General features: G+C 44.2%; 1 protein-coding gene across 1 annotated transcript in view; it reads left to right on the top strand.

Annotated features, from left to right (window-relative positions):
* LOC147460543 (sterol 3-beta-glucosyltransferase UGT80A2-like) overlaps window positions 1–17,272 on the top strand; it is a 161,196-nt gene that overhangs the window by 72,859 nt on the left and 71,065 nt on the right. Inside the window, exons 8-11 of the mRNA XM_086507928.1 lie at window positions 11,239–11,296; window positions 11,380–11,557; window positions 11,655–11,785; window positions 11,953–12,055. Of these exons, the coding sequence (XP_086364054.1) occupies window positions 11,239–11,296; window positions 11,380–11,557; window positions 11,655–11,785; window positions 11,953–12,055 (470 nt within the window). The remainder of the gene's footprint in view (window positions 1–11,238; window positions 11,297–11,379; window positions 11,558–11,654; window positions 11,786–11,952; window positions 12,056–17,272) is intronic.

The following is a 17,272-nucleotide window of genomic DNA, read 5'->3' as shown; positions in this document are numbered from 1 at the left end:
TCGCTCTTCTCTCTCAATCTTACACCTACACCTTTTCCCCCCGGGGGTATCTACGACTCATGATAAAAAAGGCAAAGCACAAGTTACAGATACACAACATGCCGCTTTGCAACAAGCTATTTGTTTTGGTGGAAGTCCAAAGAACAAGGATTTTTCACGAATGTTTTCTACAGTTTTGCAAGAACCTATGATTACTTTTGTATCCAACTTTCCTCCAGAAATGTCTCCCTTCGCTGATGAAGATATTGAAGATGGGGTTTAATCCCTATCATCGCTCGGACTTCAATGCCCAAATACAAAGCTGGGAGCAAAGGCAAGAAATGGGAGAAGTTGTTAGTATTATTCTTCCTAAAGATGTGCAATGGACAGTATTTCAAGATGATAGTTGTGTAGAATATGAGGAGGAGGAATTAGATGAACTTGATATAATTCTTACCCAGATATTTCCAGCTCCAGAAGACTCTTCTAACTATCAAAAATCAACTCAAAAGATAAAGTTGGAAATATCAATCCTGTGACAATGCAGACAAAAGAGGTAAAAATTGAAATCCCTTCATCCTCCTCTTCTACAACTCTGAAAGGAGTTACCAAAATTGACGACATGACTATCTTGGACATAGATGGATCAAATCAAGATGAGGTCTGGAAGGTCTTTGAGTTCATTTATAATTCTACTCAATACAAAATTCATTACAAGGACCGTACAAAAAGGCAATCAGTTTCAATGATCATATTAGGCTTTCAAGGGATGCTATGAGCTTTGTGGGATGATCTCAGCACTGACAACAAAGCTTATATTATGCAGGGTGGATTAGAAGGTCATGGAAACTTTAAGAATGTAATCTCTTTATCTTTTGCAGCATTGGTCATGCAGTTCTTGGGATCCACCAACAAAATTTAAGAACGAAATAAGAAAGCTTTGTTCAAAGCAAGCTATGTGATCTTACTCAGATCAAAAAATACCAGCAGTATATGACTCATCTTATGTATCGATTCCCGGGAGGATACTTTAAATTTGAGTATAAGTAGTATTACATCAACTCTTTCCCTCAGTCATTTGCTAATCTTGTGAAGGAAAGGATTAAAGCAACTGGTCTCTATTTAAATGAAATTTATCTCTTTAGCCCAAATTAATTCTTTCATTGATGAAGTAACTAACTTGGAATGTACTCGCATCAGGATGAAGAAAGATATTAAACATGTCAAAGGATTCAACTCTTAACTTTTGTGACAAAGAAGATAAAGCCAAGACTTTTTGGTGTAGAGATAAAGCCAAATGTAACTGCAAGATCAAGCAACGGAAGAACAAGTATGGGAAGAAGTTTGAGTTAGCACGCTGAAAACGCAAATTCAGCAAAGAAGAAAAGAAATAGGTACGATGCTACATCTGTAATAAGCAAGGGCATATTACACTAGAATACCCTCAAAGAAAAGGAAATTCGGCAAAGCAGTCCTTAATACGAAGTTGTCTATTGCAATGTTCTGCAAAAGAAAGATTTTCCTATTGCAAAATATGCCCAATATGATTTTGAGTTTGAGCAATTGAAAGACAAGTCAGGTGAGAGTTCTACCAATGCACCGCTGCTAAAAAGTCTTGAGTTGTTAGAATTTTCTGATATCAATGAACTAAGAGTAGCCAATATGGTACCAAAGCTTTATTCATTTCCACAAAAGAAGAGGTAGTGCTATCCAACTCTAGTTCTAGTTTAAGTTCCTTTAATGAAACAGAATCTTGGGAAAAAGAGCAACGACCACTAAAATTGCATTCATCAAAGAAAGAACAACAATATACTCCTTTGCCACTGTTTAGAAATATGGTTGAGCAAGCAAATTCTATTGCTCTACAAGAAGTGTGGCGAAGATTTATGCATCCTGGTTTACAACCTACACAGGTACCTTAATGACCTACACAGGTTCTTCCACGGCCTATAGAGGGTTCTCACAGTCAAGAGCCCATGCACGGATCTGAGCCCATGCAAAGACCTGATTTTATGTATCACCATCGTCAAAGTCAAGCTTCTACTTAGAGCTTTCATCCTATACATGAAGCTGCTGAATATATTCAACTCTGTAGCAAAAATGATACGGCTATCTTTGAAGCTATCCAACAAGTGAGCTACAAATGTGATGAGATGCATCATCAGCTACTCGGTGTCCAATCCCAAATAGCAGCTACTGAAGCTAAATTTGTCTCTGACTTGATTCTTGATCGCAACATAAATGATTTCATGTTCTTCAATTCAATCCAACATACAATAAGGCGCACTACTCAGAGGTATGGATAAAGTTTTCCCAAGAACAATCTTTTCAATTAGATGCTCTTTGGGACTCAGGTTCTATTATCTCTTATATCATTCAAGCCTTGGTTCCACCACACCTCATTCAAACTCTGTCTTAGGGCATTACGGTGTTTTATGCTGATAATTCAAAGAGCTGTATCAATATAATTGTATTATGCAAATTGGCTCTAGGAGATGCTAAGATGCAGATCTATCTTTATTTACATCCTCATCCCAATACAGATATCACTCTTGGCGCTGATCTTATTTCTCAACTCACTCCGTATACTAATGTCCCAAAGCGTCCATCCAGTTTTGGCTCAACAACACTTCGTATACTGACTTCACAAACCACGCGGCTCTTTTTTGTTTTGGGGGGTTTGTTCCAATGTTACCTAATCCTCAAAAGAACGAGCGATTTCTAGAATGGTTTGCAGAAGAGAAAGCCAAGTATGCTATAGAACTTGACCATATTGCCTCTCAACTGGCCCAACAAACAAGAGTTAATCCACCTGCATTATGGGAAAAAGAAGAATATTGGATTTCTCTACCAGGTGATCCTAAGCTTACAAGACTCAGAGGCAACACATCTAGGGATGTCCTTACAAGATACTAAATTATGTCATGAGGAAATTTGTAAGGTGCAGCGGAATGAATGTTGAACTTTGCTCAAGATGAGTGATCCGATCTTGCTCAAGGTTCCTTTTTTCTTATAATAGGGAGAGCCTTCCGTTCTTTAATGAGAGAGTGCAATGGACACAAAGAAAGTGAATGGACACTGTGCGTGAAGGTGCATGAGACTGAGAGATAGAGAGAGAAGAGAATACGACACCGGAGATGTTGTCAAACCCTCCTCCAAGGGCCCACTCTCGATGGCGAAAGTGGTCTACTATTGATTGGACAATTTGGTACAAGACGCTGATGAAAATCTAATGGGGCTATGTCAAGGTCGACGGTGCCTACCACGAGGACGAGTCTAATGCTGAAAACTGATTGCTTCGAGTTTGTAACTGTTGCACCAACTCGGGGGATGATCTGCTAGCTTGATGGCTGGAAAAAGCGCTACCTTCTATGGCTGAAGACGCTACTTCTTATGGCTTGAAAATACGTTCTGATGGCTTGAAAATGCTGGAATGCACGTGCAAAAACGCTGGCCCGCACTGCTGGAAAAACGCTGCTGTTGTTGTACCAAAACCGCTACCTGTTGGCTTATGCAAACGCTGTTTTGAAGGCTGTGTTGCTGCTGCAAAATTGCCAAGGCAAGGCTGAAAAAAACGCTAGATTTGGCTGTGCATAACACTGGCTTGCTGCATGTAAAATGTTGGCAGAAATACCAAAACGCTGATGTAGAACCTTGCTATTGGAAGCGCCTAGAGCAGGCCTGAATCGTTGAAGGAAATCGCTGGAGTCCTCTTGCTGAAATTCGCCAAGGCTGAAAACGCTAGCATGAGGGGGGGGGGGGGGGGGGGGGGGGGGGCTGTCTTGTTGAGAGGGGTTCTTGTTCTTGTTGAGAATTGGCCTGTCGAGCAATGCTCCTACTGCCTCATCTGCCAGAAAGTGCTAACTCTAGTCTGCTTATATATTATCTTAGCAAAATTGCCCACCTAGTTCCCAACGAAAGTCACTTAATAAAAAAGTGAAAAATGTCAAAAATAGGGAAAATAGGTTTAATGTACTGTAAAATTTCCCTGATGGATTTTGATGGGAATGCTGATAATCATGCTGTGTGCAATTGGAGGATATGCATCTAATCTAAGTGTCTAGACATGCACGGTCTGCGAACAGACTCACAAAAGTGCTAGATCACTTCCTATTCTAGAGTGACTTGACTGACTGAACCCTGGTCATGCTGTAGCTTGTCCACAGACACATAAGGTTGGATGCGTCATGTGACATCCCCTCCTTTTCAAAGTGAGGTAGTGGTACCGAACTGTATGGTGTCGAGGGAGATCGCCAACAGAGTCTGGAATCCTGGGAAGGACTCTTCGCTGGCTCACTCTGATGCGTGGGTCATGCGATACTTGAACTTCATAAAGGTCTGCAAAGCTTGCTTCTTTGGGCCGTGCCGAAAGCGACACAAAGTCATCTGTGGATCCTTCAATGCTTTAACTTTGTCCATGGACGTAAGTCCACCTTCTTCAAGAATCTCCATGTCTGAAAATTCGAAACCACTTCCAACACAAAACCAAGAACATACCATTCCATGTAAAGTGAGTGGATAAAATCTTGTCTTCCTCAAAGACTGTGCATGCAATGTAGATGAACAAATAGACGGAGTTCCAAATGGTTCTACGCAAACAATGAGTTCGAATGTTGTCTTGGTGATCTAAATCAATCAAATGTGACAAATCACAACGGAAATGCCCATGCTTGGTGCTCAGACTTTCTTGTGCTCTTCTACAATTGTGTCGTGCCAAGGAAGAGGCATAGAATGTGAATTCCTTGAATGCAAACATTTCATTTTTCCATGAGTAATCCGCATACAACCGTGCTCATTCATGACTGAATCGTGCTCAATGTACAATATGTCGTGCCTAGGAAAAGGGATCACATAAAGATGCTGACTAAAATAGAGGAAACGATCACGAATGAAACACTCGAAGAATGCGTGCTGACTAATTATGCGAACACATAGTACTTCTTGTGGGGGTTCTTTGGACCTAGGCTCGATAGCCAAGATCGAATCATCGTGTTTGATCGAATCTACCTGGGGGGGGTGCTGTGGACCTCGACTCGAAAGCCAAGATCGATTCTTCGTGATTGATCGAATCTGCAATGAGGTTAGCTTCGCTAGAAAAAGCATCAACTAAACCATCATCCTTGTGAACAATCACGTCTTGATCATACAATTCATCATGCTTGTGATAAATCACATCGTGATCATCATGCAATTCATCATGCTTGTCCTTGTCATTCAAATCATCATGCTTATCATCATGCAAATCCCGTGTGTCATGCTTTGGAGAAGTCGAGACTGAGAGAGTCTCCTTCTCCTGAATCCTTTCTATCTTCGTCTGCACATTAGAAATGAGAGATGGAGAATGAACAACTTGCTCTCCACCAATGACAATGGGAGAGTCACTTTTGGCATTGAAAGTAAAAGTATTTTCTGCCCAATCAATGAGAGGGTTATGCTCATGAAACCTTCGAATGCCCAAAATCATATCACATCCTGAGAGAGGAGAGACTAAAAATTGTCTACGGAAAGCAGCTTGTTGAATTGTAAAGAACACATCAAAGCACTCTTTCGTGATAAGAGAGTCCATACCTGGAGCGAAGCTAGAGACCTCGAGAGGAGATTTTTGACTAACCTCTAGGCGGGCTCTCTCAGCAAGAGAGGGACTAATCACATCATGCATACTACCTAGGTCAAACAATATGACAAAACGCTACCCCGTCATATGACCATCACATTTAATGAGAGACTCATCAATGGGAGGGTCAGGAGAAACTTCGGGCACACTCGTGTTGTCATTTATTGCATTGACAGAGGAAGTGGGTTCTGTGGATTCTTTAGATTCATTAGAGTCAAGCTTAGGACATGTTCTTTTTATGTGACCCTTAATGTGACAATGAAAACAACGACCTTCCTTAGAATAAGTGCTTTGCTCTTCCGACGTGATGTATCCTCCTAGAATTCCTTGTGCTACCTTTTCATATGGAGTGAGCTTAGGTTTAGCAATTGTGTTAGCTTTACCCTTAGGTTCATTGGAAGAGTTCTTTTCTGAGAGACTATTGGAAGATTGGTTAGAGAGTTATTGTTCTTACCGTTCTGAGGATTCTGAGAGCTCTGAGAAGTACTTGTCGAAGTCTTCGTTTCATTAGGCTTTCCCTTGTTGTGCTTCATCTCCTGCGCCAGAGCAATCGCTACCTCCTTGTTGAGATCGATTGGATCGAGCACCTCGACATCATACTTGATATACTTGTCCAATCCATAAAGGAACGCCTCCTTGCGCTCATTATCTGACTTGCGTAATTGGGTGCCTAGCTGCAAAACAGGATTAGAGAAAGACATAACTGGCATACCATTTTGCTTGAGACCGCGCCAATCGTCCTTCAATCGTGCGAGGTACTGAGGTGGCATAAACCGCACCTTGAGCTTTGTCCTCGAAATTGGCCCAATTGAAGGAAAGGGGCGTGAATTCGTCGGCTTCCTCTAGGTGCGCGGCTAATTGTTGCCATGCGTGGTACCAATTGATGGCATATATAGCAAGGTACATAGCTACCGTCACAACCTTGCTATTTCCTGTCTTCTTAGTTGTCGCAAAATAAGCATTAAATTGATGCAACCAAGAATGAAAAACCGTAGCATCCATCTTACCATCATACTTACTGAACTGGATCTTCTCTGTGATTGGGTTGTTGGAGTCAGAATCTCGGCTTGCGTCAATTGATGAACTACCAACATCTTTGATTGGCTCGGACTTCGAGGTGAGAACACGTCGGACCAATCTTGCATGCGTCGTTCAGTCTATGCCACACGCTCTGCCTGTCTTTCCTCGGCCGCCAAACGATTCGCTTCTTGTTGTGCCATCATGTCCAGCATTGTCTTGATTTGGTACAATCCGTGGCGTAGATGGGGAAGGGGGCGGGTTGGGAAAACCTCCTGGTGGGGAAAACTCTTCTTCGCCACTCCCATGCTCACTACCTCCATGCGAAGTATCCATTCCGCTTCGGGTGATGACCATATATTGTGATCTATGTTTTTAAGTTCTCAAAGAACCTGGGTTCTTGTGGGTCTTGGGTTCTTGTGTTCTTGGGGGTCTTGATGGTCTTGAGGTTCTTCTTTCGCTTGCAATCTGTGTTAGAGAAGGATCTTTTCTTCACCGCCTTGCGCTCACACCAAGGTTGCTTTTTCCCACCTCACGTCGATTGGCCGGCCGCTAAGTGCAAGGTCCGCTCTCAATGAGTGAAAAAGAGGCACAAGGGGAGGCTGGACAAGCCCTTCTTCTTGGGATTCGTGTCACTCTTAAAAAACACGATTAGGAATCGACACGCCCAAGAGGACTTGGGTTACGTGCGACTGCAACAAGCAAAAAGAAAAATAATTATGTGGTTCTTGTGGTTCTTTCCTTGAGTGATACATAACACTGCCAAAGCTCTGCTACCAATGTAAGGTGCAACGGAATGAATGTTGAACTTTGCTTAAGATAAGTAGTCCGATCGTGCTCAAGGTTCCTTTTTTCTTATGGAAGGGAGAGCCGTCCGTTCTTTAATGAGAGTGCAATGGACACAAACAAAGTGAATGGACACTGTGTGTGAAGGTGCATGAGATTGAGAGAGAAGAATACGACACTGGAGATGTTGTCAAACCCTCCTCCAAGGGCCCCACTCTTGATGGCGAGAATGGTCTACTATTGATTGCACAATCTGGTACAAGATGCTGATGCAAATCTAATGGGGCTATGTCAACGTCGACGGTGCGGACGACTAGGACGAGTCTAATGCTGAAAATTGAGTGCTTCGAGTCGGTAACTGTTGGACCAAGTCGGGGGTTGATCTGCTAGCTTGATGGCTGGAAAAAGCGCTACCTTCTATGGCTGAAGACGTTGCTTCTTATGGCTTGAAAACGCTAGCATGCATGTGCAAAAACGCTGGCCTGCACTGCTGGGAAAACGCTGCTGCTGTTGTACCGAAAACGCTACCTGCTGGCTGATGCAAACGCTGTTTTAAAGGCTGTGTTGCTGCTGCAAAATCGCCAAGGCAAGGCTAAAAAAAACACTAGATCTCATAACGTTGGCTTGCTGCATGTAAAATGCTGGCACAAATACCAAAATGCTGATGCAGAACCTTGCAATTGGAAGCGCCTAGGGCAGGGCTGAATCGTTGAAGGAAATCGCTGGAGTCCTCTTGCTGAAATTCGCCAAGGCTGAAAACGCTAGCATGAAGGGGGGGGGGGGGGTGGTCTTGCTGAGAGGGGTTCTAGTTCTTGTTGAGGATTGGCTTGTTGAGCAATGCTCCTGCTTCCTCATCTGCCAGAAAGTGCTAACTCTGGTCTGCTTATATATTATCTTAGCAAAATTGCCCTACCTAGTTCCCAACAAAAGTCACTTAATAAATAAGTGAAATATGTCAAAAATAGGAAAAATAGGTTCAATGAACTGTAAAATTCCCCTGATGGATTCTGATGTGGATTCTGATAGGAATGCTGATGATCATGTTGTGTGTAACTAGAGGATATGCATCTAATCTAAGTGTCTGGACATGCACTATCTGCGAACAGACTCACAAAAGTGCCAGATCACTTCCTATTCTAAACTGACTTGACTGATTGAACCCTGGTCATGCTGTAGCTTGTCCATGGACAGATAGGGTTGGATGTGTCATGTGACAAAATTAATCATCTTCTTAAGGATGCCCTAATTTCACCATCGAATAATGCATTCACCTGTCAAGCTTTCTATGTGAATAACTATTCAGAATAGAAAAGAGGAAAAAAGATACTGGTAATCAACTAAAACCATCAAGGACTGGCTGGAACACAGGAGATTCCCACTACCACTAAAGGATGACTTACTTAGAAGAATCAAGTATTGCCAGGCCTTCTCAAAATTTCACTTAAAAAGTAATTTTTTGGTAGTTCAAAATCCAGCCCAAAGACAAATACAGGATGAGTTTCATAGTCTCTCAAGGTATTTATGAATGGAATGTACTTCCTACGGGACTAAAGCTTGCACCATCTCTCTGCCAAGAAAGAATTGAAATAATGTTTCTTGATTGTAAAGAATTTTTGCTTCTTTACATTGATGATATCTTGGTCTTCTCAAAAGATATCCAAAGCCATATCAAACATCTACAGCTGTTTGTAGAGCAGCTGCATAAGACAGGTCTTGTATTAAGCCTCAAAACGATTGAGCTCTGCAAACCCCAAGTTGATTTCTTAGGTGTTGAGATTTCTACAGGATGTATCAAAATGCAGGAACATGTGCTGCAAAAATTACAAGCATTTTCCGATCAACTAAAAGATCGAAAAGAAGTGCAATCTTTCATCGTTGCATGCAAGGGATTGCTCCACAGTACCCCCATGTAGCAAAGGATTTACTTCCTTTTAAATCTTTAGAGAGGAGCAAAGTATTTTTTGGTTTGATGAGCTATCACAACCCATAATGAAGATTTAGCATGTTTGCAAGAATCTTCCCCCTCTCAATATTTCTACAGACAAACCGTTGAATGTCTATTCTGATGCCTCTGATGAGGCATGGCGCGGTATTGTATGTGAAGATCATTATGGTATTCCCATTAACCTCCGATGGGCTTCAGGACAATTCAAGAATGCAGAAATGCGATATCGTTCGAGGCTGCGGTGGCGGGGAGGCTCCACTATGTCCTCCTCCTGAAGAGGGTCAAAACGGTTACCTGTTGGAACCCACTACTGTAGGATTGGCGCAGGGGGGACAATGGGGCGAGCTATCTGTCGGCAGATGAAGCACTGATTCGGGAGACGCGAATAGTCTCCCTTCTGTCGGAACCAGCCACCACTCACCCTCGGTAGGACTACTTGTCGGAGAGTGTGGGAGTCTTGAAGCAGAACACGAAGTGTGTGAATGCCCGCTGCATTGGCAGCAACTGACGCTACCGTGCGCGGAGTCTCCAAGACTGTTCCAATTGTGGAACCAATCCTGGAAAGGAGCGGGAGGTACTCTCTCCTCAGTCCAGGGAAGCAGATCGAGATTGGCAAGTCTGCTTCCTTAACAAGAACATCTATAGCTGGGTCGAATCCATGGTGCCACTGCCTGAAGTGAGCCTTGATCGCACGAAGGGCCAATGGGCTCATCGAGATGACCTTGGAATCCATCTCGGGGGTGTCAAACTTGATTTTATAGTGTGCTCGCTTGAGAAGCTAACTGTCGACAATCTTTCCCACCTCAGCTAAGAGATCGGCCTGAAGGAGGTCTCGCACTTCCCCTCTACTGGGACGACTGCCAATGATCTTGCAGAGGACGGAGGTGGCCTGGAGGCGCTCCACCTCTGCTGCAAGGCTCGCTTGCTCTGTTGGCAATAGAGCAAGTCGGATAGTAGGCTCGGCGGGGTCGCTTGCGGGGCCTTCATCTGAGTCCCTCTGGGGTGGAGCACGAGCATCCATCTGTGTCTGCTACTGCAAGCGAAGGCGAAGGAGGAGCTCGACTGCTAGTCAAATCATCAGAAGCCGATGAAGCTGTTGAAGGTCCAAGTGGCACACGAGCAGGGGAGATGAAGGGAGGGGGGGCAGGGGAGATTGAGGCAGGGGGCAGCGCGAAGGGGAGGGGCTGAGGGCAGTGAAAGGCGGGGGTGGAAGGCTGCTGCAGGGGAAGCTTGATAGGGTGGAGGGCGAGCAGCGGGGAGCGATGGTGAAAGGTGCAGCAGCAGTGAGCGCGTTTTTCTTCATGATGTTTTTACTGCATGCATGTTTTTAGAGTTTAGCTTGTAGCTTCTATCTTACTTGTACCTACAATTTTTAAAAGGAATCTCTATTGATTCCACTCAAAAAAACATTTCAAGAAAACGGTGCTATGTACTGGAAGTGGAATGTAAATTTGGATGTATCTTGGTCCATAGGTCAGCTTTGGCCTCCAGAGGACATGATAGAATTTCTTTCTTTCTAACCCCCCCCCCCCCCTCCCCCCCCAAAAAAAAACCCACCCCATCCCTTCCAAAACCCCAACCACACCCCACTCACATATCCATGCATACACATTTCTTTGTCACCATCTCTTCCGCTGCTCGTTGAGAAATGAGATATCATCGATCGAATAGTTTAGACAGAAAACAAATAGGCAATAGGGTGGATATCGTTGACAAAACTTTCATTAGCTAGCGTTACTAGGCTGTGAAGTAGATCTGGAGGGTACATACATTCGTAAAGCAACTAGTTTCTTATGGTAGTAAAAGAATCCTGTTATTGGGTGGTAATATTTATAAAAATTTTTATGTAGCATAAGTTTCTCAGCTAATATTTTTTTATGTATTTTCCACAAACCAGACCAACAAGCGAGTTTCCACATCCTCTCTCACGTGTTGGTCATGTTGCTGCTAATAGGGTAATTTTGCAATTGTATATTTGTACGGTGTGAAAAGGGTTCATTGTTACTGTCTAATAGTTAAAGAGTTACATTGAATGTAGTTGTCTTATCAAGTTGTTGATTCCCTTATATGGTGGGGAATACGTGGTATGATCAATGACTTCCGGAAAAAAAAACTTGGACTACGTCCAATAACATATTTGGGTGGCTCTCAACAATCCATGTCAAAGCTTCCCACTGGGTATATTTGGAGCCCTCATCTTGTGCCGAAACCAAACGGTGAGTGCCAATTCTTTAATGAATGAACTTATCATAGAGATTGTTGTTGATTTTCTGATAAAAGGTATATAGTCTTGATACCTTTCCTGGTTTACAGATTGGGGTCCCAAGATTGATGTTGTAGGGTTTTGTTTTTTAAATTTGGCCCAAGATTATAAGCCTCCTGATGAACTGGTGAAATGGCTTGCTGCTGGACCACCTCCAATTTATATTGGATTTGGAAGTCTGGTAAGCTCTTGTTCCTGGAATCGGGAAATAGTAGCCCCTGACCAGTATGCAGTCACTTGAATCTGCGGAATTGGCTTTGTGGCAATTCTTGAAAAAATTGTTTGTTGAGCCCTTATTATTGATATCTGTTCATATGTGAGTCATTTGGGGAATCTGTCGTCTTGCAGCCAGTGGAAGATCCTTCTGGAATGACAAAAATAATTTTGAATGCTTTGAATGAAACTTCTCAGAGGGGGATTATCAACAAAGGATGGGGCGGCATTGGAACAAGTAAGTTTTAATGGTTATAAGCAACTATGCAAAATTTCCTGCATAGTTTGAAGTAGGTTCATGGCACTGTGTTTCAAATGTCATAGAGAATTGTTTTCTTTTCTATAAGAACACAAGTGCATGCAGTAATGTGCTCTAGTAAGCTCACAAAAGCTCTACTCTTGCTTTTTGTTAGTAGCTACAATGCCAGTGTTTCCCTGTGTGTGGCGGAGCTGGATGGCCACACGACTGGGCCCCTCATGATGTGTGCATTGAGGCTTGAGGTCAAAGCTGTGGACAAATTTTTTATTTATATTTGAGCTTATGGTTTTCCTTGCAATATTTGTATTAGACCATGCAAGCAAGTAGAGAAAGAGGAGTTGATGCTAGTTGAGGGGTGCCAATTTGAGTGGAGCCCACCCTGCATCATAACAGGAAAGATAAAGGACAAGTTTAGGCTTCTGGCCACACAACTGAAAGAAAGGCACAGCTTCTATGTGCTCGAGAGAAAGTAAAGGGTCACACCTCACTCACATGCAAATCATGGAAGCAACAAGAGGCACAAGCTGGAGGGCTGCTCGATGCTCCGGCATGGTGTAAAAGAAAAGGCAGCCCACAGCTGCTTTTGGGACAATGTATACAGCAAAAAGATGGTTTTTGTTACTGAAAACTGTGATGTAGAATCAGTTTGGTGGCCTAGTCAAAATAAAAAACACACACGTCCCTTGTGTGATACAAATCTTTGGGTCAGGCGACGAGGACCACACTAGACTATCACCCGAAGAAAATTCAGTGTCTATTCTGACATGGTAACAGTGCCCTAGGTGTCCCGACCACCTTGGATGCTTGTTATTGGCTGATTCGGTACCGTTTTGGACTTGATTGAGAGAGAAGAAGGGTGCTGTTTTAACTTGGTTTTTCTCGAGTTTAGGGCTGGTTGGGTATGTGGAGGCTATGGGACTCTCATCTACGACTTCCTCATCTTTTACCCTTGGTTACCGCGACCTCTCTTCATCGTTGGGAACCCGATGGACGTTATAGAATGTGAAGCATTGCTGGGTTGTGCGGTTTATGTTGCCGTGCCTTCCCGAAGGGAGCATGCATGCGGATTTTGGATCTAGAGGGGGAACCGTTTCATTTCGAGAAGTGTTTGGACAGCAATAGGATCTTCTTCAACAATTCTGAAGCAGGTTTTTATGGCTGTGTTTTCTTCGAGGAGATGGATTGGTAGATTTGCTGTGCCTTTTGCAAATGCTCTTTTTTTTTGAAACTGTAAACAAAGCCAGCTATCTAGTGGGTAGCAGGTTGATGATTTTATTGTAGTATTGTACCAAGTTTTGGATTATGGATGACAGAGGGGGATTTCTTTCCTCCATGAAGTAGAGGATTTTTTCTTTTTCATCTAAGGATGGAAGGTTGAAATCCGGCCAAAATGACCTATAAGACCAACAAGTTACAACCTGCTGGTGAATCTATTACAATGTCCGGATACTGAAAAAAAGAGGAAGGGGGGGGGTAGTATCTTCTTCAGAACTCTTATGAATCATAAGAGTTCACATTACATTACATCGGGATTCATTACATGGGGGGGTGCAAATAGGTATAAATCTACATGGGAGATGGATTCCCTCCTCTCGGGGGTGGAGTATGAAACACTCCAATGACTGCTTTCCCACCTCTGTATACTGCCCATTTGCCATTTTTCCTTGCTTCTTGAACTTTGGCCAACATCTTGGCCTATTCTTCATCTGCAATGGGGTCCCTTGGAGGGACCTTGTCTGCTTCATAGCTGCTATTTTCTCATGTTTGCCCCAATATGTGACCTTTGCCTGTGTGCCTTTGACTGTGATGGAGGTGGGTGCCCTAGGTCCACGAACCCACGACGAGCCTGAGAGAGAGGAGAGTAGGCACGCAGAAGAGGCTGGGCGCTGCCCGAGAGAAATGAAATGAAATGATATATTAACGTCTACAAAAGGCCAAAATGACCTATGAGACCAACTGATTACAATGATGAGTCTAGTACCAAATCTGGGTACAAACAAAGAAAACTACAAACTAAACACTGAGATAGGAGTGCTACCGACTCCTATGGGTGGCAGGTAGGCTGAGCAATGGTATCATGCCACAAAGGTACAAAGTGGGGATAAGTGTCACCATGATACAATATAGCAATAGCATGAATCCTATCCTGATCGACACTCTGGGTGCCGTGCTAGAATCCTGTGAATCCTCTTCCGCAATCTCCGCCGGTGCTGCGTGGCTCCACTACTCAGTCGCGGTCGTCTCGATCTCCCCACTGTATAGCTCGGTCAATGAGAGTACTGATGGTGTGTGTATGGGTGGGAACCGAGCTCTGTGATGGTGGTGTCCCCTCTGCCTCTGTGGTACTCAGATTGAAGAAATTTGAGATGTGTTTCTGGGGCTGTCTTTGTCTATACCCTCTCAATAGAGAGTCTCTATGTCTCTGTATCTCAAGTAGAAATAATCCGAGACATCTCTGATCCTGATATCTCATGACTCTATCTAACGAGTCAAAACCATCTCTGAATAAACAATGAAAGCGTCCCCGTATCTCATAGTAGACCGTGCAGTGACATATATAGTGAAACTCTGTCTCTGGCTTTGCATGGCATAACTGACATATCCTACTGTCTGCTGGTATGTGTAGCAGGCTACAGTGTCACTTTTACAGGACACACAGTTAGTACAGTTGGTCTAGGCTGGTTCACACTGGACGGACTCTCTGGGCTGGGCAGTGACATGTGGCAACAGAGATACGGACTGGTCTAGTGGACATAGTGGTCAGGTCACCACACGGATGACATTTATGAGCTGTTGGTGGCTCTTTAGGGTGGTACATATGAGTAGTAGCGGTTGGTCATCGGGATTATCTGTTAGATATATGGTCCAACATCATCCTCGAGGGGAGAGAGTCTATACACAGAGCACTTATTCACCATCCCTGCACATCTGAGCCTCGACACCCCATTGTACCTAAGAGTCTTGGGCTGGAGGTGAGTGTGCTGCCACGCCAGAGTCTGTATCAGTTCTTTGAGATAGTCGAGTCATTTGTTGTGGTCTATTGTTGCTGTTGTGTTTCTGTGAGTTCAGTTTTTGTCTATTGTTTCTTGTTTTCCATCTGTTTTGAGTGAGATTGTCATGCACATTGCACTGAGGAGCACCCACTGTAGAAAGCACGACACACTTTCTGCGCTATAGGTGCTCTCATTTTGGCGATCACGGTGGGACCTCAACTGAAATCTCACTCAGTGAGGTACAAATCTTGAAGCTAGTTGGGTCTATCTAGCTTTGCCTACCTTGCCTAGCTTCGCGTACCTTGCCTTGCATTGTTCTCCTCTCGCTTGGTCCAACTGGTTTAGTCCTCCCTCGCCCTGGTCCAAACTAGTCCTCGTCCCTGGTCTAGTCCTCCTCGTCCCTGGTCTAGCTTGGTCTAGTCACTTGCCTGATCTAGTAGAGTCTAGACCAGTCTTCAGCCAGTTCAAGGTCCTCTTGCCCAAAGCTTGGTTGGGTTGGTGGTCACTGCATGACACATACAAGGCGGTCAGTCGAGTGTCAAAGCGCACTATTGAGCCCTCTAAAGTACTACAATAGAAGACGACCTTTGGTACCTAGTAGAAATCCATCACCCTCATCACCCATACCTCCACATACATCACCCATTGCTTCATTAGGTTCCACATCTTCCAGATCACCTTCTCCAGTAAAGCTCTCTCCTATTCTGCTACATCAGGCTATTGAGCAACAGGCTCAGCAAGGGGCCATGGAGGCTTTGGCAAGTGTTTTGGCCAAGGTAAACATCAAGTTCCCTACCTTCAAAGGACTCTCTTCAGAAGATGCTGACGACCATGCAAGGAGGTTTGTATCTCTCCGTAGGGGTCGAGGTCTTAATAGGGAAGATGCTTATTTGGTACTCTTTCCATCCACCTTGGATGGCTTAGCAGACAAATGGTACAGCCAGTTTGCAGAGAACCATTTTGCAACTTGGGTAGCCTTAAGACAACAGTTCTGTGTAGCTTTCAGGCCAGATGACTACTAGGAGAAGGTGTTGGATGAGTTGGCCAACATGGTGCTCCAACCAGAGGAGACTTTTGCAGAGCTTATGACTAAAACCAAGTCTCTGGTTGCCAAGCTTCCCCAGCAACCCGGTGAATTCATGGTTAAGAAGTGGGTGGAGAAGGCGCTTCCCAAAACTTCTCAGCAAAAACTCCGAGAGAGTCTCCGACCCGACGCCACTCTGGAGGAGTTTATCGCAACTGCTACTAGGTTAGAGGGGGCTAGGAAGCTGTTCAACAACTCCCCTCACATAGAAACCCCCTCTGGGTTTTCAGAAAGTTCTGCTGATCCATTAACTTCTTTACGCAGGGAACTGGAAGCCCTAAAGTTACAGCGAGCTCTTCAAGAGGAGAGGTCCTTCTCTCTTAGACAGGAGAAGCCTCCACATCACGAGGCATTGGAACAGATCAAGCGCGAGCTAGAAGAGCTCAAGGGTCAGCAAGAGACTAAGGCTATGGTTTGGTGTAGCTCATGCCGCTCTCCAAGGCACCCTCCACAGGAATGCCCCCTTCGGGTTTACTGCCACTTTTGTGAAAAATCTGGACATGAGGACAAGGACTGTTACTACCTCAAGGGATTGCGACAAATACAACAAAGTCTTGGTCCTACTCTTCAACAAGGGCCATCACCTGATGAGCTACTCTCCAAGGCACCCTCCATAGGAATGCCCCCTTCGGGTTTACTGCCACTTTTGTGAAAAATCTGGACATGAGGACAAGGACTGTTACTACCTCAAGGGATTGCGACAAATACAGCAAAGTCTTGGTCTTACTCTTCAACAAGGGCCATCACTTGCATCCAACATGGTTTCTCCTTGTGGCCATCCACACCATATGCCACCTTTGCTGACAACCCCTCCTATGCAAGGTATGCCATACTTTTCCGTCTCAGAGCTTTTATCATACCCTTGCTCCCTCATCACCTCAAAGCTTCAATGCCTCCACCTCCAACTCAATGCACCAGGAGCAAGGACCACCTCGCCCTTCGACTCGCCCTTTGAATCGGCCCATTTTGTGCTACAGATGCGGGGAATATGGGCATTACCAAAGCAAATGCCCCCTGCCAGAAGGGTCCCCTCCTTGCCGTCATTGCCCTAAAACGAAGGATCACTACAGTAAGGATTTCCCTAAACTTCGTGCATCCACGGCTTCGAACTCAAGTCAA

This window comes from Adiantum capillus-veneris, chromosome 3, assembly GCF_014529385.1.
Source record: "Adiantum capillus-veneris isolate H3 chromosome 3, ASM1452938v2, whole genome shotgun sequence".
Taxonomy (NCBI): Eukaryota; Viridiplantae; Streptophyta; class Polypodiopsida; order Polypodiales; family Pteridaceae; genus Adiantum; species Adiantum capillus-veneris.
Note: the sequence above shows the minus strand (reverse complement) of the source record. Positions and strands in the feature narration are given on the sequence as shown.